At 43.5% G+C, this 21,965-nt stretch overlaps 2 protein-coding genes across 2 annotated transcripts in view; both read right to left on the bottom strand.

The window, feature by feature from the left end:
• LOC135496282 (guanine nucleotide-binding protein G(s) subunit alpha) overlaps window positions 1-3,873 on the bottom strand; it is a 42,919-nt gene extending 39,046 nt beyond the window's left edge. The window contains exon 1 of the mRNA XM_064785530.1: window positions 3,423-3,873. Within this exon, the coding sequence (XP_064641600.1) occupies window positions 3,423-3,558 (136 nt within the window). The 5' untranslated portion in view covers window positions 3,559-3,873. The remainder of the gene's footprint in view (window positions 1-3,422) is intronic.
• Window positions 3,874-11,020: 7,147 nt separating this feature from the next.
• LOC135495427 (NFX1-type zinc finger-containing protein 1-like) lies at window positions 11,021-21,620 on the bottom strand. Its single transcript, XM_064784051.1, has 4 exons — window positions 21,486-21,620; window positions 18,221-18,435; window positions 12,789-17,998; window positions 11,021-12,377 (listed from the first exon to the last, which is right to left on the bottom strand). Exons 2-4 carry the CDS (start codon window positions 18,415-18,417, stop codon window positions 12,187-12,189), a joined length of 5,598 nt encoding a protein of 1,865 aa, XP_064640121.1. The 5' UTR covers window positions 18,418-18,435; window positions 21,486-21,620; the 3' UTR covers window positions 11,021-12,186.
• Window positions 21,621-21,965: the final 345 nt, after the last annotated feature.

Genomic DNA, 21,965 nt, shown 5'->3' on the forward strand with positions numbered 1-21,965 from the left:
GAGGAGGACGAGGAGGAGGACGAGGAGGAGGACGAGGAGGAGGACGAGGAGGAGGACGAGGAGGAGGACGAGGAGGAGGACGAGGAGGAGGACGAGGAGGAGGACGAGGAGGAGGACGAGGAGGAGGACGAGGAGGAGGATGAAGACGACGAGGAGGACGAGGAGGAGGACGAGGAGGAGGACGAGGAGGAGGACGAGGAGGAGGACGAGGAGGAGGACGAAGACGAGGACGAGGAGAAAATGAAGAAGAAGGCTATTCTCACATCATTTCCTATACTTCGACAACGGCCCCACAGGAAGACTACGCCTTTGAGGATGACGACTGGACTGCCCTTCTTTTTCGAAGGCAGTACATGTTTTCTGCCTTCGTCGGTTTAACAGCAGATTAGTTTCAATACTAAGCTGCTATATCGTTAACGCCAGTCAGTGAGTGGAACGATGTCCTGCCAATGACAGCTACTGTCTATCTATCATTGTTTATTGAAAACCATTGGTCCTTCATGGTTAAATACTTTTTATGTCCATCCAACATTTTCACCTTCTCTTAAACGTGCATTCTTGTACAATTATGAGCTTTATACATTCTGATCCAAGTACTCTTGTCGTGGAACAGACCAATTCAGCTATGAATAGTGCTGGAATGTCTACGAGTTCATGTCGATTTATGATTAGATTAAAGGTCACGTTAATTATACGCTGTTCGACCGCCTTGTTTATTGCCCGATTTCTTATTGTTGGACAGGGGTCGTTTCGAACCTCCATTGGATTCTCTCATACTCCGGCGGAGTGATTGTATATTGTGGTGAGGCTTGAACTATTATGTCTGCTTTGGAGAATGTAGTTGGTCACATGACAAGACCATCTCCTACAGGTGGAAGTTTAAAACCAATGCTCTGTAACATGGGAAAAAAGGCAAATCGTTACGAAGACCGAACCTCCTTGTTTCTGCTTGAGCTGTCCTTTCATTAATACTATTGTTCATTATTGGCCATTCAGCTCAACATTTGAGATAGTATCTGGAAGGTGACCAAATGTATGATAAATTGGAATTTATCCCTGAATTTGTCAATCAAATCAAAATTGATCCATTAACGAAATGCTCACGACTTCATCTATACTGTCTCGAGTCTCACGCCGATATGTGGCGTTCGAACTAAGGACCTCTTGACCCCTGGTCTAGAGTCCGAGCCACGCCCTTTCTCATTGGAAGAGGAATGGGGCGAAAACCATTCCGAAGTGAACTTGTACGTTAATATAGTGCGCATGCTATATGCTTGGAATATGCTCTTTTACTGTTGTTTGCGTACGCTTTGCATATTTTAAAATCAACATCAAATGAATATTTGTATGAAAGTCAGGCTGGGGCAGTCCGATCAGAAGTATTGCCATTTGTTGATCAAACAGTAAGAAAAACTATAATGGCTTTTGCCATAAATCGTTTCACCAAGTCAAGGCGTGGAGAGTGCATTCCACCCTAAATAATAACCATGCAAATCATATGTCCTGCATATCGTTTTGTTCAAGTCATTGGTCCTAATCTGGTTGAGACACAGCAAGGTGTTGAGCAGAGAAATCAAAATATATCAGTCATGTTTTACCAATTGCCTTTTATTCGCTATGTTGACACATCGACTTGAGTTAAATTCATTTCAAATCTCACTCCTCTAAGCCCGCTTCTAAGTCTGTTGAACTCCATACATTGGTCTATCGAAATAAATGGCACCGCGTACTTGGGTAAGGAATGCAAAAAACCTTTCCTTTAAGTTTGTGGAGAGAGGTGATATGAGTCATCACATTTTGGACAAAGTTTTGGCTGGTGTTAAATGCATTTGAAAGCACTTCGCCAATCAAACTTTGATGTGATGTGCCAATATATACAAACCGCATTACAAAACAAGTGATATCATATGCCCATAAACCATGCAAGACTGCCTTAACCCAAAAGAGATAGGCCAAGGTGCACTGAAAGCAGTCAGAAAATCCACAAAAGATTTAGAGTACCTGGTAGACGTCCGAGCTACCTGCCCTTTCTCATAAATCCCCATTGTGCCCATCGATATTGAAAACCAGGCTTTATCTAGACTCCCACGGCAATCCATTGCGTCATCCTATAATGTGATTTCTCGAGCGTCAGCACTAGGCCGGTCCACTGCGTCCGGAGTGTAGGCTTTATCATGCTTTTAATATAATTTCTTGAGGTTTCACGTTGGCCTGAATGCATTTTCTGAATTGAAATGATATGCTGGGTCAATTCATGTATTGACATACACGAAATTCTAATGGAAAATCAGTTTAGCTTGTAGCATGAAAAATGTATTATTCGACTATGTCTCGAAAATCCGTGAACGGCGCAATGGAAGCCGACTCGGCGTTGGCACAGCCGTAAAATATTTGTGTTCGGAAGTCCAAAATCTAAATTTTTCTTACTTGAATCATTTGTAGGGTGTTAAAGCCCCTTAACACGCCATCTTAGAAGAATGCGTGATTTGGCGAAGGTTCTTCTCAAATAAAACATTGAAAGTATAATCCCCGAAGAAAGAAAAGTGCGAAACCGATGACGACATTTCAAAGCAACCGGTGAAACTGGTAACTGGGACCTTAGAATAACCAGGGGGACAAGGTTGTCTCAACTGCCGAATTTCATTCCACCTTCAGATGACAATATTTTATTTGTTCCTGAGTTGTTTTTTTCATGAATTTTTCACAGAATGGGTTTTAAAGCGATTGGAAGGAAAGCGTTGTACTATGGAAAGGAACAACGGTTTTTCAGTATAGGTACGTTTACCTATAGATTGCTTTACATTGACATAGCACGATGTAGCAGAATTCTTTGCTTCTGTTTATTAGAGCGAGTATACTCTCGACTCGTGGGTAGAGATGCAGTAAACATAAGCAGAGCGCAAAAAAACTATGCTGTCACCGGTATAGACGTCATGTCATGTGCACAGGATATTCTTTTCAAATATATAGGCCTATTATTGAAAATGTGGGGGAACTGCAACTGACTTTGTGAATCTACCGCAACAGCTTAAGATTGATGGTAACTATCACCGAAAAACGGACAAGAATAAAGCATTTATGCAGCAGTTTATTGGTGAGGGAGTTTCCCTGCGGGTCTGCTTTGAGTTTGATTAATTTCGCTGTAAGGTATTTGCTTGGTAATTGTAACTGACCCCAAAGCCTTTGGAACTTAATGATTCCTCAGATGTGCAATACTGTACACATATTATACATAAATGTTCATCGCCACGAATATACAGGCCTAAATCAGCCAACCGTGTAATATTGTAATGACATCTGTCAGCGACATGGTGCACTTTAATATGATCCTTCTTGCTCCTGTCAACGTTCTCCCTTTAAAAAGCTGAAAATGGCTAAAGTTGGCTAACTAAACAACTTCTTAGCCAAAAAATCATACGTACCGAGAAGTAGCAGACGATGCGTCTGTTTATAACTTTGTCTATCCTTCTCCAGTTGTTTCTCGATCTGTTTACTCCTATCCTTCTGTTCTTTGGTGAGCCCGTCATCAGCTCCACCCCCACCTCCAAAGCATCCCATGGCTCAGGCGAGCAGACGACAGATTTATCAAAGAAGATCGCCGCGCCCGAACTTTCCGGCGCTCAAAGAATCCAGCTGTTCCCGGTTGTGTATGATTCTTTTTTTCCCTGAATAAAGTGCTTAGTCTTTAAGCTAAGACTCGGATTCCAAAAGGCTGAATTGTTGGTTATTCCTATTTTTCATTCCAATATCTCGAAAAAGCCACAGTCCTCGTCTACTCGCTTGGCAGACTGAATTCCAGCGAACGCGCGCTACCACTGCTCCGATCTTATGCCTTTGAAAGCGTGCCAAGGTTCTTAGCAACGCAAAGCCATGTCAATGGTCGATCTAGTGCGTCTCTTGTACTGAGAAAGGCGCACCTGTCCGATCATGCATATGGATATTACTGATATTACTTGCTTATTATTTATCTATATTTGTTTGAGTGACGCGGAGAATAATGGAACAAATTCGTTTTCTCATGAAGAAGGTCATTTGATATAGAACGATAGCTCATGATGTACCATCATCGTCATACCTGCATACCAGGGGGTTTTCAATACACTCCGCCCCTCGATATGACAAACAAACGGTTTCTGGCCAGGTATCTCGCCCCCCGCCCAAGCGTGATTCTATGGTTTATCGCCATTTACGTCAAGACGTTAATTCCCATTAATATAGATTTATATAAAATGGCGATATAACGCACACTCTTCTCACGACGAGCAACGTTGGAGTGGATCCAAATTTTAAACAACCACACATCACAACAACAGTGCCCAGCATTACTCAGCCCGTTACTGCAAAGTCGTTATGGTAGCTGAGAAATCTAATGAGTTTGGGGTTAACTGCAATGATATAGAGTTCAACACGTTTAAGGAACCTAATGTCTCACTCCGGCGGTTAGGGTGGAGGTTCTAATGTCTCCGCAAAAGGGGCTCGAACTTATTTGCTTCCCCACCACCAGGTGCACCTTATATAAAAGTGCCTTCCTGAACCTCATGGTATTGTAGCCTACTCCCTCTAAATGTAACCGAGGCCATAAGATGCAAAAACCTTGGTGGTCAAGATGTAGATAGAAATGACTGTGGGTTGAATTAAGAATTGTTGACGTAGAACTGCTCGCTACGTAATCACCTCAACGCATCTAACGTGCCTCGTTACGTATCCATGTGAGTAGAAAGATCTCAATCTCACTATAATAGTACTACATGGCCGTTACGCTGGACGGTGATTAGATGTGCTTCGCCGCCTGCAATAATGCTGCATCGTTCGAAAACTCATCCTTCGATTTCAGGGCGTGCAAATAATGAATGCTCCCTGAGATCGACTCGCCATCTATCAGACAGTTTAGAAAGCTGAGGACAGAACTTGAATGTCCGCATGGTCAACATCATAAGTCCTCAGGATGCTGAATCAAGGGTCAGTAAGGGGTCAAAAATTGTAAAATGTTATTGAAGGGTTAAGGCAGTAGAAGGAAAAGGAATCCACCGAGGTCCCGTTGTCTCTTCGAGATCTCTTTGAAGTTCTTGCTCCCTCTTCTGCATGAACCCTGTTTTGACCCTCTTGATTCTCTTGCGCCCTCTACTGCCTGAACCCTTTTACAATGTTTTGACCCTAACTGACACTTGATTCAGTGGCCTGTGTTTGGAGATTGGAAGGGTCGCACCACTGGCGAGGAATTTGAGGAATTGAGGGTGACGCAGGCGATAGGATCCTCGCTGAGCGAGTTGTAGCCCGAAGAAATGAAACTATATACACGCCGATCAGCCTGCGTCTGTCTGTACTCGTCATAAAGGCTTTACGGCGTTTCAACGGGCAGCCCGTCAATTGTCCTAGGGACAACAATGTTTGTCTTGAACTTGAACTCCTCAAGCAATTAATTAGAACTCATTAAAAATAAAGTGAATGCCCATTTAAAACCTTGGAGGCTGTTCTACAAGAGACGGACGCAGGTAGGCCTATGGGGTAACCATGAGGACAGAGGTATTGAATTGAATGACAGAAACAAAATATATCACACGCCTCACCTAAAATCACGAGTTTCACCGGCATTCCTCGTCTCGGTATCCCAAGAAATTCGGGGATTTCTAGTCCGAAGTTGTCCGCATCGATCAAGAAGTCATAGACATCTCCCCGGCTGCTTGGGAGCACCGATAAACTTCGACTCGGTGAGACTCCGTCCGCACTCTGCCCGCAACCCATGGTGTCTTCTCCGCCAATATAATATTATAGTCATTACAATATAACATAGCCTAATATGTAAAGTCAAGAACTTAGTGAGCCCCCCTTTAGGTCGGGGGAGCTCCCCCGAACCCCCCTACGAGCATATGTTAAGTGCAAGCTCTAACAACTACAGCTGTTACAATGGGGGGACACCCCCCAAACCCCCTCCGTCGACATAGGTTTTTACCAGTGCGTTGGGGGGAAGCTCCCCCCAAACCCCCCCCGGTGGACAGTCAACTAGCCCTTCTGTGTCATACTGCTGGAGGGGGGGGGGGGGGTGCGATGGGACCATCCATATAGTTCCTTCCGACACATTTTTGTTTTGGTAATGTAATACATTGTGATTGACCTTATTCACGGGAATCGGGCGTTTCCAGTGATATACGACACAAATGGGTTGTCCTCATGCATTCACTTTCGAAACGCATTTTAAAATAGATGTTACGTCCTGTTAATGGGGCACGTCATCATCGCGTACATTTGGGAAAAACTCCCTAACGAGACCGGAGCAGACGGCTGAAAGTAGTTTAATTATTGGCCGCTAGGGTACAGAATGTACGTCGCTCACCCGAATTTTTCACGCAACTATAGCTAAATAGAGCTAGTTCTAGTTTGTGATTCAATTTGATACTTCAGATTTGGGCAGTAGACCAATATAACTTAGTCGTCAGTGTGGTTTTAAGCTGGAAAAACGTATTTGTTTTTCTTAAAGTGCCTTTTTTGGACGGGTGTGTGCGATTGTTTTGTTTTTATGTCACGTGACCTCGATCATGTCGACACAAAATTGAAATAAACCACCCTTTTCTGTCATTATTTAGGACGGATATTTCTCTGATAAAAATATTAATATAATTGGCCAATTTCTTAGGCATATGATGTAGCGAATTCCCATGAAGATTTAAATTAATTTCAACCAATGGGATAGCAACCACCACCGGAAGATCGCGGAGAAATCGGTAAACTCAACGGAGTTAATTCAGAAAAATACCAAAAAAAATTGTTTGTTGGATATACAATATTTACTCTCTTTATTTCACTTCATTTACATTATATACTCCCGCACACACGTGTATCTTAAGAGCCCCTCCTAAAGGGGGTCTTAATATGTAAAGTCAAGAACTTAGTGAGCCCCCCTTTAGGTCGGGGGAGCTCCCCCGAACCCCCCTACGAGCATATGTTAAGTGCAAGCTCTAACAACTACAGCTGTTACAATGGGGGGACACCCCCCAAACCCCCCTCCGTCGACATAGGTTTTTACCAGTGCGTTGGGGGGAAGCTCCCCCCAAACCCCCCCCCCGGTGAACAGTCAACTAGCCCTTCTGTGTCGTACTGCTGGGGGGGGGGGGGTGCGATGGGACCTGCATCCATATAGTTCCTTCCGACACATTTTTGTTTTGGTAATGTAATACATTGTGATTGACCTTATTCACGGGAATCGGGCGTTTCCAGTGATATACGACACAAATGGGTTGTCCTCATGCATTCACTTTCGAAACGCATTTTAAAATAGATGTTACGTCCTGTTAATGGGGCACGTCATCATCGCGTACATTTGGGAAAAACTCCCTAACGAGACCGGAGCAGACGGCTGAAAGTAGTTTAATTATTGGCCGCTAGGGTACAGAATGTACGTCGCTCACCCGAATTTTTCACGCAACTATAGCTAAATAGAGCTAGTTCTAGTTTGTGATTCAATTTGATACTTCAGATTTGGGCAGTAGACCAATATAACTTAGTCGTCAGTGTGGTTTTAAGCTGGAAAAACGTATTTGTTTTTCTTAAAGTGCCTTTTTTGGACGGGTGTGTGCGATTGTTTTGTTTTTATGTCACGTGACCTCGATCATGTCGCCACAAAATTGAAATAAACCACCCTTTTCTGTCATTATTTAGGACGGATATTTCTCTGATAAAAATATTAATATAATTGGCCAATTTCTTAGGCATATGATGTAGCGAATTCCCATGAAGATTTAAATTAATTTCAACCAATGGGATAGCAACCACCACCGGAAGATCGCGGAGAAATCGGTAAACTCAACGGAGTTAATTCAGAAAAATACCAAAAAAAATTGTTTGTAGGATATACAATCTCTCTTTATTTCTCATCATTCATTTACATTATCTACTCCCGCACACACGTGTATCTTAAGAGCCCCTCCTAAAGGGGGGCTTATTAATATGTAAAGTCAAGGACTTAGTGAGCCCCCCTTTAGGTCGGGGGAGCTCCCCCGAACCCCCCTACGAGCATATGTTAAGTGCAAGCTCTAACAACTACAGCTGTTACAATGGGGGGGGGGACACCCCCCAAACCCCCCTCCGTCGACATAGGTTTTTACCAGTGCGTTGGGGGGAAGCTCCCCCCAAACCCCCCCGGTGGACAGTCAACTAGCCCTTCTGTGTCATACTGCTGGAGGGGGGGTGCGATGGGACCATCCATATAGTTCCTTCCGACACATTTTTGTTTTGGTAATTAATGTAATACATTGTGATTGTCCTTATTCACGGGAATCGGGCGTTTCCAGTGATATACGACACTTAAATGGATTGTCCTAATGCATTCACTTTGGAAACGCATTTTAAAATAGATGTCACGTCCTGTTAATGGGGCACGTCATCATCGCGTACATTTGGGAAAAACTCCCTAACGAGACCGGAGCAGACGGCTGAAAGTAGTTTATTTATTGGCCGCTAGGGTACAGAATGTACGTCGCTCACCCGAATTTTTCACGCAACTATAGCTAAATAGAGCTAGTTCTAGTTTGTGATTCATTTTGATACTTCAGATTTGGGCAGTAGACCAATATAACTTAGTCGTCAGTGTGGTTTTAAGCTGGAAAAACGTATTTATTTTTCTTAAAGTGCCTTTTTTGGACGGGTGTGTGCGATTGTTTTGTTTTTATGTCACGTGACCTCGATCATGTCGACACAAAATTGAAATAAACCACCCCTTTCTGTCATTATTTAGGACGGATATTTCTCTGATAAAAATGTTAGTATAATTGGCCAATTTCTTAGGCATATGATGTAGCGAATTCCCATGAAGATTTAAATTAATTTAAATTAATTTCAACCAATGGGATAGCAACCACCACCGGAAGATCGCGGAGAAATCGGTAAACTCAACGGAGTTAATTCAGAAAAATACCAAAAAAAATTGTTTGTAGGATATACAATAGTTACTCTCTTTATTTCTAATCATTCACTATATACTCCCGCACACACGTGTATCTTAAGAGCCCCTCCTAAGAGGGGGGCTTATCACGAATGAATATCACCTATGCCTCCCAGGGCTGATTTCAGGGGCGTACATATAACTAGTGGTCTTAGGGGGCAAAAGACTGTATGATTCTCTTTAACTTTCGGCCTAAATCACGGTCAAAAACACATTTTAGGCATCCGCTGGTAAGGGAACCGCAGTTGTACACATAATCTAGAAGAGCATCAGACTTGTTAGACCAATACTTCGTCCCCAAAAGATGTACAACGTAGCGGATCGAGGCTATATAATGTGCTACCGACTTGTGGTCGGAAGGTCGGAGGCCCACGGCTCGGCAGTGCCACTGGTTTCAACTGGCAAGTGTATGACGCGCGCGTTTTTGGTCGTCTTCTCATGTGGGAGGGGGAGGAACGAGGCCGGTCGACTGAATCTGGAGCGTAGATTTTTGATTCAACGGACAAATAGGTTCTTTTGATTTTACTGAAAAGTACATTACATTGCCTTTTTCATGGTGGTTAACATATGCGCTAGAATTCTTTTTCCTCAGAGTAAAAAGAATATGGGGCGTGAACTTGGCAAAATTCTTGAACTTTTTTGCCTGACGTTGTCATAGAATTTAATGTCTTCTTATGCGCCGGTTTTTCCAGCCTGGAGCAAGTCGTACAGGCTAATCAAGAATCATATATCCCAAATCTTACTTTTTTCTCTGTAAATCCCCTTATTTTCACGGCCCTGGTAGAGGGGAATTCATCATTTTCATATTTGGCGAATGGACTCATAGTTTTCCAATAATATCAACAATTTTCGCTCCCATGAAGTTCCCAACTCTACTCCCCCGCGAAAATATTAAACTCGGGAATGGTGTACAAAATGAAAGCTGGTCGACACTGGCAGGCACTTGAAATTAAGAGCTCAATAGCGAGTTTCAGCAAAGAAAAAAAATCTCTCCTGTATGACTGACTTAACCGTATCGATTTTACGTATGATGTAACGTAATTTTTGTAGCGGTCATACGTATAAAACCGATACTGATACGTAACACGAGCGTGAAATTCACCCCTGCTGAACGTGTGTTGTCAGTGGTGGGGGTCCAGTGCCTTTGTCACTTGAGTCGATTGGGGGGCGGGCAGGGGGGGGGGGGGCTATTGAGGCTTTGATTTCACGTGCCTGTGGCTGTAGCAGGAAACTGATGAGGCAATACTGAGATAGGCCTGGGCAGAAACTCACCTGAAGGCCACGGGTGCTGTATTATCCTTTATAGTTCAACGGAGTCCGGGTCGGCGGTGTCACAGTGGCTCCAAGGCTCGAGGGTCAAGATTTTATAGTTCTGGGCTGCGCCTCTGATCCAGTAGCAATGTGACTAAAAAATTATGACTAGAATCTGTTTTCAACTACAGGTCAATTCCTGTACTATGCATAGTATCAATCAGTATATACGTTATGGACGGTGATATGAATTATGACTGTTTGTTGATACACACATAGATCTTCGGTATCTTGACCGACGCGGCGGGGGAAATTCCCATGTGCAATGTCAACTTCACTTGCCAAGCACGCCAGTAAGACTACCCAGGCAGTCCGTTTTGTCATCCTATTCCCACACATAGGCCTGTACTTCTTCTCCTGCACGTGAGAAGGCCGGTCCACTGCTGCCGGAGTGTAATACTATGTATGATACTAATTGTTGGCGGTGTTGGAATGATAATTATACCCTAGGCCCTTTCTCCTTGTTTCTGATATAGAATGAGGGGGGGGGGTATAGTGAAACACAGAACAAAACATCCTTATCATTACCATCTTACCCCAATAAGTCAACAATCTCCACATCTTGGAAGTGGGATTCAGTGGTTTAGGTTGTCCAGTGATTATGTGTCTTCCCTGAGGCATGCACGGACAGCAGCACAGCTTGCTTTTCGGTCTCAGGGGAGGGGGGGGGGGCAAATGATACTTTCCGAAATCTCGCTGGCTCCCAGTTGTACCCAGAGATGAAGCAGCCTGGGGCATGGGATCATGTATAAAAGCAAAAGCAAGAGAGACAGATTTGATTTTTAATTTTATTAATGCACTCATATATAGTTATTAACATTACATAGCATGCAACAGTATATCAACTGAACATTCGACTTCCAAAATAACCAAATCATTTGAAATTTCCTCATCATTATACCTAAAATGGTAAAAATTGCATTATAAACATTTCCAGGCTCCAAGACTAGACTTGAAAATGCTTTTAGGAAATCAACTCCACATGTATTTCAATATATATACATGTACTATCAAGACTATCATGAGAATTATACATGTACATGTTGTTGTACTCTAGACGTCATGCAAAAATGCGAAGTATACTCACATGTGCATAGAATGTTCTAAGTTTGAAATATATTTCATGTTTCATATTCAATCCTGAGAACTACCATATATTTGATAGATCTCAACAGTGGCACCTTCAGCCATAACCACAACTGCAAACTTTCCCATAAACCCATGAGACATTTACATGTTACTCTATCTGCATCCACACACAGTTTGAAACTAACCTGACACATTGTCCTAAATTAATGCCATAATGGCCAACCGGAACATCAAGAATGTCCTCATATTTAAAGTATATCTCCTGGACATGAGCTTAGTAACATCCTAAAATTCAAAAAGATTCTCCATAGTCCTCTCAAAACTGGAACCTTCAAACAAAGCATCATGCCTAGTATCAAGTTCAAAGATATTTCCATAGTTCTCAACATTGCATCTTTTACCGGTAGGTTGATTTCAATAAGAGTACCTGCACTTTCTTTGCACTTCCCAGAAAGTTGTGGGAGGAGACACTATAATAGAGTGGCCGATCACCAGGACCGGGAACTCAGCATGCAACACTGGTATCTAATGTACAGCCATAACCATATCTGCACAATTTCTTATAAACCCGTAATGGGCCATACACATGTAGCTCTATGTACATCCACACCCCTATTCACACATAGGTTGAACTCATTATTGTCCTAAATGAATGGCCATCCAAAATCAAGAATGTCCTGAAGTTTAAAATATGTTTCCATAGTTCTCAAGATTGGCTCCTTCAGACCAAGCAGCATGTCTGGAACCATCCATCTCACCAGCATGACGATTCCCAGCAGTCAGAGCGTGATTCCTCCCACCAATCGTAGCCTTGCACTCGGGGCCATCCAAAATCAAGAATGTCCTGAAGTTTAAAATATGTTTCCATAGTTCCCAAGATTGGCTCCTTCAGACCAAGCAGCATGTCTGGAACCATCCATCTCACCAGCATGACGATTCCCAGCAGTCAGAGCGTGATTCCTCCCACCAATCGTAGCCTTGCACTCGGGGCACTTGGTTTCTACCATGGCTCCTCCACAGTCCCCAATGGCGTAAGGATGCCCTGCAAGAAAATGAAGCATTTTAAAAATCACATGTAGTTCGGCCAAAACCTGTCTTCTACGGAACAGAGACAAGGAGATCTTGAAATGCAACCATCAGCAATTCAAAGATTGTCAAGGCAGTTTGTGACACCAATGCCTAAGCTGATTGGACTGTGGCATGCTTATGGGACTGCTTGGCAGATCTGTGTTGACATAAGTGGAAAGTTCATTTCAAAGCAAGAAAATTGTTAATGGTGTAATCCCTTTACAGTAACAAGAATCACATTTCTGCTCTTTTGGATAAAAACTAAACCTGAAAGATTGCAGTCTATTCAGGAAATTTTATGCGCAAACCAAAAACTGAAACTAAAGGAATAATATAACCAGTGAGCGAAGCCATCCTTTAAAAGATGGAAAAAGACTAAACTCACCATTTGGGCACTTGTACCAATGTCCTTGAGACATGCCCATGGCCTTGACAATCATCACACGTTCATCTTCTGAAATGCCAAGCCCACTTTTCGGGATGTGCTTCTCGACTTCGATGACAACCTTGTCCACTGCAGTCTCTGCTTCATCTGTAAATTTTGTTCCATTTGTAATGGAATCGAGCATCATTTGCAGATTACCAAACACTTGTGCTGGCATGCAGTTTTGGAATCCTCCATCAATAATCTTCTGGAGATATAGTGTGAGTTTGGTTGCCTTAGACAGCCTAGTGACTTCCATTTGAAAATCATTCACTTGCTGTTCACTGATGCGTTGGCAAAGTTTCAACAGGCGCTCCTCAATCAGGTTGCAGTCGTCAACAAGTTTCTCTCCACGGGGCTTGCCACGGAGATGTGCAGCAACATCTTTGCGTACCTTCTCAAGGTGCCTAAGGAATTCAAGGGTGTTTTCGATAAGGTCAAGAGTTGCCATGGTGACATTCGGTCGATCCAATTCACCTTTTATGCGAGACCTGGCGTTGTAGGGACCAAGGTGAATTTGGTGTAACAGGCCGTTGAGATGGATATGCCTGTCTTTCACCAGATGCCGTTCTCCCAGTATATGCACCTTCACAGCCTCAATATCCTTTAGGGTTTGCTTCACAATGCTGCCATAACGAAGATGTTTACGTATGGGAATGCTGCACCGAGGGCACTTTTTCATCTGGATGCTGATTCCCTCTGGTCCAACTGCCTCTTCTCTTGCATCCATCCACTGATCCATTCCTCCTACTTCAATGACATGGCCACAGTCCTCGAGCTGGATGAACCTGGCATCAGGTTCATCTTCATCTCCAAAAAGTACCTCAGTGACCTCATCTTTATTGCACTCCCTGCAGAGTTTAGGGCATGGCTCACCACACAAACCAATACAGAAATGCCTGCAACGAAGACGCCTGAGGCAGGGTTGGTCACATCTTGGGCGATCACAGAGCTCATGACAAACCTTGTTGCATTGGTAATGCGGACAGCTCCACTGGCAATGCTCATTGCATGGAATACATGGTTCTCCACATCTTTTTGTGCACTTGCTATGGATGCAGCGGTTCAGACACTTCTCTTCACATGGCGGACACTCCTTGGTACAAGGGAACTTGCAATTGTGGCCACACACTAGTGTTCTCCCACATGTTTGCCGACAAGCTGCATGGATTCGCCCCTGAAGACAATCTCCACATGTCCCAGGACAGGGATGGAGACAACTCAGTAGTGTTTCACACTTCTTTGGACATGGCGTCGTAGTCACATCAACATGGCATTGAACAGGACTTTTGCAGCCACAGGGCCAAGTCTTCTGAACTTGAGACTGGCATTTGGCAGTGTGCGCTTCACCACATGAGTTTCCACATCGGTGCCCACACAGAAGAGTGTGTTTACATGGAGATTTACAAATGACGAGAGCTGGATCTTCGTGACAATAAACTACTTGATCATGGTTACATCTTGGTAAACGCTTCCTACACCTCTCTTTGCAAGAACCACATTTCTCATGGCATATCTTTCTGCACTTGTGACCTTCTGGGCATCTCTTTTCACATGGCTTGTAGCATTTGGTCAGTTTGTGGTCAGCGTTCTTCACATGGCAAGCAGACGGACACTGGTGTCCACATGACAGCCGATGATCACATGGCTTTGAGCATCCTCCCTCTGGTGCCTTGTTGAAATCCTCAGCAACTTTCGTTGGGATGGTTACGTCTGGATGATTTGGACACTGTAGTACAAGTTGAGGACCATACATTTTGTTCTCTACGAGGAGTTGAATTGTTTTGCTCCAATCTTCAGAATTCTTCATCATCATGTCAAAGTTACCAATGACATACATAGCCTTCTTGGCTCTAGAGAGTGCCACACAGATTCGATTCTGAATCTTAAGGAATCCTAACCTTCCTTCATTGTTGCTTCTGACCAAAGACAGGAGGATGATGTCGTTCTCTTCTCCTTGGTAGTTGTCAACCACGGTGATCTTGACACCTTCGAATGTTTTCTTATCCATGACGCTTTTATCTTTCAAGGCAAATAACTGCCCTGTATATGGCGTCAGGACAGTGATCTGAGAAGGAGCATATCCTTGAAGTAGTAGATGCTTGCAAAGTCGGGCAATGTACTCGGCTTCATGCTTGTTGGAGTGACTCCGGGAATCTAGGTCTTCCTTTTCCTTCATATGGTGGTTAATGAAAAACATGTTTGTTGACACCCCCTTTATGTCTTCGTACTTTAGGACATTCTGATGGTCACGTAAGTCTGGGTAGATGAGCTTGATCAGGTTTGATATCTCCGGTCGCATGCGGTGTTGGTACTGGAGGCATTCAAGGTGCAATTCATTCTTCACCATTCGCTCAAACAGAGAAATGTCCAAGTTGTAATGCATCGCTAGTTCATAGACTGCTGGAGATGGACGGAGCTGCTTGTGGTCACCAATTAGAATGACATGTTGACATCCTCTGCTAAGCGTGGTAATGATGTGTGACTCCAATACCTCGGCAGCTTCTTCGACTATTACAATCCTTGGCTGTATTTCTTGCATCACTGTACGATACTTAGCTGCACCAGTTGTGGTCATTCCAATGACTGTGGCTGTGCGCATGATAGCCAAGTCCTCCTGATCTCTGGCTTCCCGCATTCTTGCAGTAGCTTGTGAGTACAGCTCTTGTTGTCTCTCAATGTTTGCATTGATTTCTTGGAGGTACTTGCCGATCCAGTGTCTATACAGACGCCATCTGTCCTGGTAACCCAACTGCCAGATGCGGTGAACATTCGCTGCATCTTCCTCTTTCATTGCATCACATGATTTTAGCTGCCTCTTCAGCTGCTCCTTACGCTTCTTTGGTTTGGCTGCCCTTTGCCACCCACCTGCCTCTGCTATTTCTGTGTCCATGTCTGATTCTTCCAAACCAAGCAAACCAATTCCAGCAACTATGGCATTCGGGTCAGTATAATAGAAAGGATCCAGTTCATCATCCATCTTTCTTTGGTCTTCAATGAAATCAAGATCACCCTCAACCTCAAGTTCTTCATCCTCCATGTCATCATCAAGCACCTCCTCATCCACTGCCTCGGGATTTTCAGGCTCAACAAAATCACTTAATGCTGACTTTCCGAAGCCTAACCATTCTGCCATCAAGCACACTCTACCATCCACTACATCAGTTAGCTCAAGCAGGGATCTCCAATGTTGGTCATTGATGTGTTTCCTGAGGTGTTCTTCGTGTATGATTCCTTTTTCTACAACCTCCGACTTCTGGACAGTTGTCTCCAATGTAGCTTGAAGCTTTTTCATATCATCAAAGGCTGCTCGAAGACCATCATGGACTAGACGGGGAACTTCTTTCTTCTCTTTTACTTTGCTACGTACACTGCGCATTGTGTACTTCTTGAGGACTTCGCTGTTACTTCTACCTCCAACACGCAGCAGATTCTTGTCGTAGAACTTGGTCACTTCTTCCAGAAACTGGTCAAGGGCATGATTGGTGTAGCAAACGACTAATACTGGTCGTCTATCTTCCACATGGGTTATGGGGTCCTCAGTCCAGACCTTATGGTTGTGCAGCAACACTTCTATCACCTTCAGTCCTATAAAAGTCTTTCCTGTACCTGGGGGGCCCTGGATGATGGAAAATTCCTTTGTCAGGCATGTCTTTAGAGCTTTCAGTTGTGATTCATCAACCCCAAGCTGTTCTGCGCCGGGCCAGGATGCATCATGCAGGATTGGGATGCGCCTTGCAAACTGGGCAGCTGCTGTGAAAACATATCGCGTTTCTGGCTCATCATCATCATCATCATCATCATCATCAGTGTCATCAGCTTCAGCATTTCTTAGCCTTCTCTCTTTAGTCGTTCCTTGGATGATAGGTCGAAGATCATAAATGGAACGGGGTCCCAGATATTCTGGTGGACGGATCACCCTTTCACAATCCACAATATACCTTTTGAATGGCATATTATCATCATTGGTGTCTTGAAGACCTTTTAGGATATGCCTGTATGCTTCAAAGTAGGCTGATGTCTCCAACATTGTGTACGATAACTCCATGTTGCGGACGGCCGCAGCAACATCCTCATTGAAGTCCTCAAACTTGATTTCTAGTTCACCGACCTTCTCAAGATCTTCTGGTTTCCTATCGGTAACTGTAGCAAAAAGCAAGGTTTGAAAGTTATCCCGCGAAAGGCACACGAGTGATCCAAAGATCAGTCGTTTTGAAAATTTCCACTTGACATTCTTCAGCAGTTTGGTGTCCAAACGAATCCTGTACGTCAGGCCATTGTTTGTACAAACTGGCCGGATAATGTGAATGTTTGTGTAGACACGAACGTTTTGAAGTCTGGCTTTCCTGTCTTCCATATCGATGTAGTGTTGGCGATACTCTTTCAGACCATCTCGTAGAGGGCGCACAAAATCTTCTCGCAGCAGGCGGAACTGCACATCCAGATAATGATCAACATTGAGATATTGTCCACGAGCCTTGTTTCGACGGAGCCATAGTGCCGCATCATCTCTTGATCTGATGAACAGATCCCCACGCGTTGGGGCTATAGGTATGGTGCGGAAGTCATTCGGGGGCTGCTCTTCATCCCTTCTGTCAGGATATCCTCTTCGCTTCTGTTCTGGAACTGGAGGTTCAACTCTATTAGAACTCTCTTCTAAGAGTGCCTTTACTTCCTCCACCTTGCCTTCGATATCCTGATCAATGATACTGGTCTTAGCACGCAGCATTCTGATTGATTGCTCAATTGTCGATAGACAAAGAAAGACTTTATCATAGGCATGGTTCGGAATCCTCTGCAGCAATTGGGAACACAACTCCAATACATCTTTAATTGGTTTTGCAAATTGTTCCTGTTCATGCACTGACCTTTCCTTGGTCATTTCTAGGAAACGTGTTGGGATAATACGGTCTATGAAATCAGTGTCATGTACCATAGTAAGGACATGTACTAGAGTCTCCACAACCATAGTGCACTGACAACCTCTGCTTAGAACAGCCAAGACAAGATTAACCCAATCTTTTTTCATGGGAAACACAAGAATTTCTTTCATTCCATTCATGTTTCTATTGAGTGACATCAAAATATCATCTGGGCCCTCCTCTAACAGTAGCTTTAATTTGGTGTAGCCAATTCTTGGAGGGCCTCTCGGTCTGTTAACATCCTCTGCCCTGAAAAGGACAAGGATTGGGTAAATGAAAAGGTCAGGGCATGGTGCTCAACAAGGATAGGATGGGTTTTCAAGTCTTTTTTACTCAGCCCAATTTCACCATGATGGCTGGCAAAAATGATTGCGTCCAATTATAGGCAAAGACATTTCAGACCTTTACCTTGCTACATCTCAGAGGCAGGGTTCTTATGTATTTTTTCACGTAGAAAAAACAATAACTTACCTTTGACCACCACGGCCTTCCTGTCCATTTCCTTGCTCTTGATCACCTCTGCCCTCTCCGCCATAGCCACCTCTGCCCCTGCCTCGCTGCCCACCATTTCCTCCCCGGCCACGTCCTCGACCACCACCTCCCTGTCCCCCACCGCCACGGCCTCTCCCACGTCCACGGTAGGGACGACCTCCTCCATAGTCTGCCATCAGAACTAACTAGAAACACTGAAACAAAAAAGCAGTGTTGTTGAGGGGAAAAAGTAGACCAGAGCTGCTGGGTCACCAGTTGACTCATTTGCAGTCACCAGGTCAGGGAACTAGATCCAGAGTTCAACTAAGTGGCAAGAAATATTTTTGGAGAAGTGTGAATAGTTAGAACCGATGTACTGCATGTGAGATAGTAGAGATACTCCTAGTCACTTTTAATTTGCCCCGCTAGCCTCCATCCTATACCCTTCTTTGAAGATTTCCTCTGCACATTCAGCTCAGTTGAACACAGCAGGTCGCTACCTGTGACCTCAACCCTACCAGTCCGTTTTTTAACCATTTCCCCAGCGGTTTTAAACAGATTCCTTATCTCATTAGTCTGATCAGTGAGATAGAGACAGACATGAGAGACCACTCAGTCACTAAGGAAGGTCACCGCTGGTTTCCAAAGATACATTGGGACAGAGCTCTTCGGGTCACAAGTTGACCCATGTCAATTTCGTACAACTGGAATAGTTATGTTGTAGCATGGATAAGTACGCTATGTTGCAGGCACAAATCAAGAGGTTGGGAATAGGGGGGGGGGGGGGGATGAAGGTGTAACCTGAGCATACAGACCGGAGGCATGTCACAGTTGGGGATCTGTGATGTGCCTGAGTTGTGTTTTTTAAATTGACCATCCAGATCTAAGGGTTTCATATTGTCCCATTTGTTGCCCTCTAGTGGGATCATTAGCAACCAACTGTGTCTTGAGTTTAGTGAGTTATTCCTACATATGGTTGCTATGGTAACATAGGCCTTAAATTGAACATGTCAGAATAATTTAACAAATGGAATAGGGAGAAATTGAAGCAGCAGACAGAGGTTGGTATGGTTGACTATTCAAATAAGACCAAATACAGCAGAACCTCTCTATTAAGTACACCCTTGGGACTGACAAGGTGTCCTGTTAGAGAGGTCAATTTTTAATGGAAACGACTAGTTTGGGACCAAAACCAGTGTCCTTCATAGAGAGGGTACCCTTATTAGAGAGGTGCCTGCTTAGTGCTAAGGGAGGTTCAATTCAACTGTACTGACATCATCAGTCATCACTGCGCATTACCAGCTATTGCGGGCCTAGCACACTCTGTTTTGAATAGAGGGAGACTCCTATGGCAAGCCAAAGCGGAATTTATTCAAGACTTTAGAATAACCATTCAAGAAGTTGAATATAAGTTCAAGAAGGAAATATATGTTCAAGACTAAAATATGTTCAACCTTGAATCAAATGTTTTCAACCTTAAATAAAATATGTTCAACCTTGAATAAAATATGTCCAACCTTGAACAAAATATATTCAACCTTGAACAAAATATATTCAAGACTCACGTGACCATATTCAAGACTCACGTGACCATATTCAAGACGCACGTGACCACAAAATTGATGACGTAGAGCGTAGAATCTGTGGTACTTCTGATGCGTTCTGTTTCACGACGTGATTGATTGCCTGTATAGCCTAAACACTCAAACATGTCAAAAGACAACGAGAATCCGATACAGTGGTATGAAAGGTGAGAGGCATTGCGCATTTTGAACCTATAATTTGCCTGATATGTCTGTGAAACATGTATCGACTCTGACATTCACTCGGCATCCATGTCATGATGTGTAGGATTACAGTACATGTCAGGTATAGGCGGCTAGGTACGTGTACAACCATGTGTCAAAACCTTCGTGCGAACAATTCGAGCTCCGAAACGCAACACAAGTACCATGGGTTCGGGAAAGTCTGGACGCGGGTTCGGGAAAGTCCGTAAAGCATCAAAACATGAGCAACTACGTCATCAATTTTGTGGTCACGTGCGTCTTGAATATGGTCACGTGAGTCTTGAATATATTTTGTTCAAGGTTGAATATATTTTGTTCAAGGTTGGACATATTTTATTCAAGGTTGAACATATTTTATTCAAGGTTGAACATATTTTATTCAAGGTTGAACATATTTTATTCAAGGTTGAAAACATTTGATTCAAGGTTGAACATATTTTAGTCTTGAACATATATTTCCTTCTTGAACTAATATTTAACTTCTTGAATGGTAATTCTAAAGTCTTGAATAAATTCCGCTTTGGCTTGCCATAGACTCCATCATTCCTATTGTTTGAGATTGGAAAGGTGTGAATTAATCTGGCAATTAGCCTCCTGTGCATTGGTGCATACAAACACTAAAATGTTTGTTTTTTGCTGATTTAGGGTCAAATAAATCAGCCAAAAGTTTTGAAAGCTTCACAAATGATTGTTGCAAGGAAGTACTTTATGATAGTTTGCGAAATTTTGATTAATTCTAGGTGGAAAGTAATATTTTTCGCATATTTGTTGGGAAAAAAATTGAAAATCCTCCAATTTTCAACCCCCCTATGGACACTATGAATTTTTCTCCAATAAAGCTGAAATCTTGGGAATATAATCCTAAGAGTTATATCAACCACGTCTGAAGTCGGGAGTTTGTATCAAATGTATAGTTTCGGAGCTAGCGCAGCTAGAAAAGCCCCCAAAACCCACTTTCTCAGGAATTTACACTACGGGCTACGAGTGAAGCATTACAGATTTACCAAAATTTTCAACCTATAGATGGACACATCGAATTTCCATCCAAATCACTCCAGTAAATACCTAGACATATATAGAATTGTGTCAGAAGTCGGGAGTTGGGATTATTTTAACACCCCGCCCAAAAAGCCAACTTTATTGATATTTCCTATGCATTTTCCATTAGGCTTGCCAGGACCAATTAAGCAGGTGCACTAATTGGCTTAATTGGCTAGGCCCGCAATAGCTGGTAATGGGTTAGAGTAAGATGCCCAGGGCCCCAGTCAGTGAGATGTAGTAGGAATTCTGGTATCTGTGAGTGTTTCCCATACTATAAGATCAGGCCTTGGATGGATTTCGTTTGGTTAGTGGTCGCCTTATCCGTGTATAGGAGAACACTGAAATATCGGAAACACTGACAAATGTTCACTTCCGGGATGATACTCTACTCTCTGCCTATGCGGCTGCCCGGCTCAGTAAGAAAATAGAAGACTCACCCGTATTTCGTAACTCATGTCTCTCCAATTATGATGTCTGATGCTGTGAACCGCAATATGGATCCAGAACCTTGATTGAACAGCAACAGGAACTGCGCAAGGAATGTCCCCTTGGAAAATTGTTGTAGACGATTCGCCGAAACCAATACCGGGAAATCTAAGCGATCTCGAATACAGCCATAGCGAACATTACAACACTGTAATGATATACGCAGTTCTGAATCTGTTGTCCTGGAGCGGAGGTCGATTGAGTGCTTCTCAACCACACTCCACGCAAGCACTCCCGGGATAAATGCTTTGATCGTGCTTGCTATGTAGATAGCCTGGGAGAGTGGGCAACTTAGTGGAACTGGGAATTTCCAGTTGAACTGCAAGAGCCAGATATTGAATATGGTCAGATTCAATGCCAGGATCCTCAGTTATCTGTGTTGAAATAAGGTTGTTGGCCTTAACCAGCCTCCTGTCCTCTTGGTTGTGCAT

The sequence above is a fragment of the Lineus longissimus genome, chromosome 11 (genome assembly GCF_910592395.1).
Source record: "Lineus longissimus chromosome 11, tnLinLong1.2, whole genome shotgun sequence".
NCBI lineage: Eukaryota > Metazoa > Nemertea > Pilidiophora > Heteronemertea > Lineidae > Lineus > Lineus longissimus.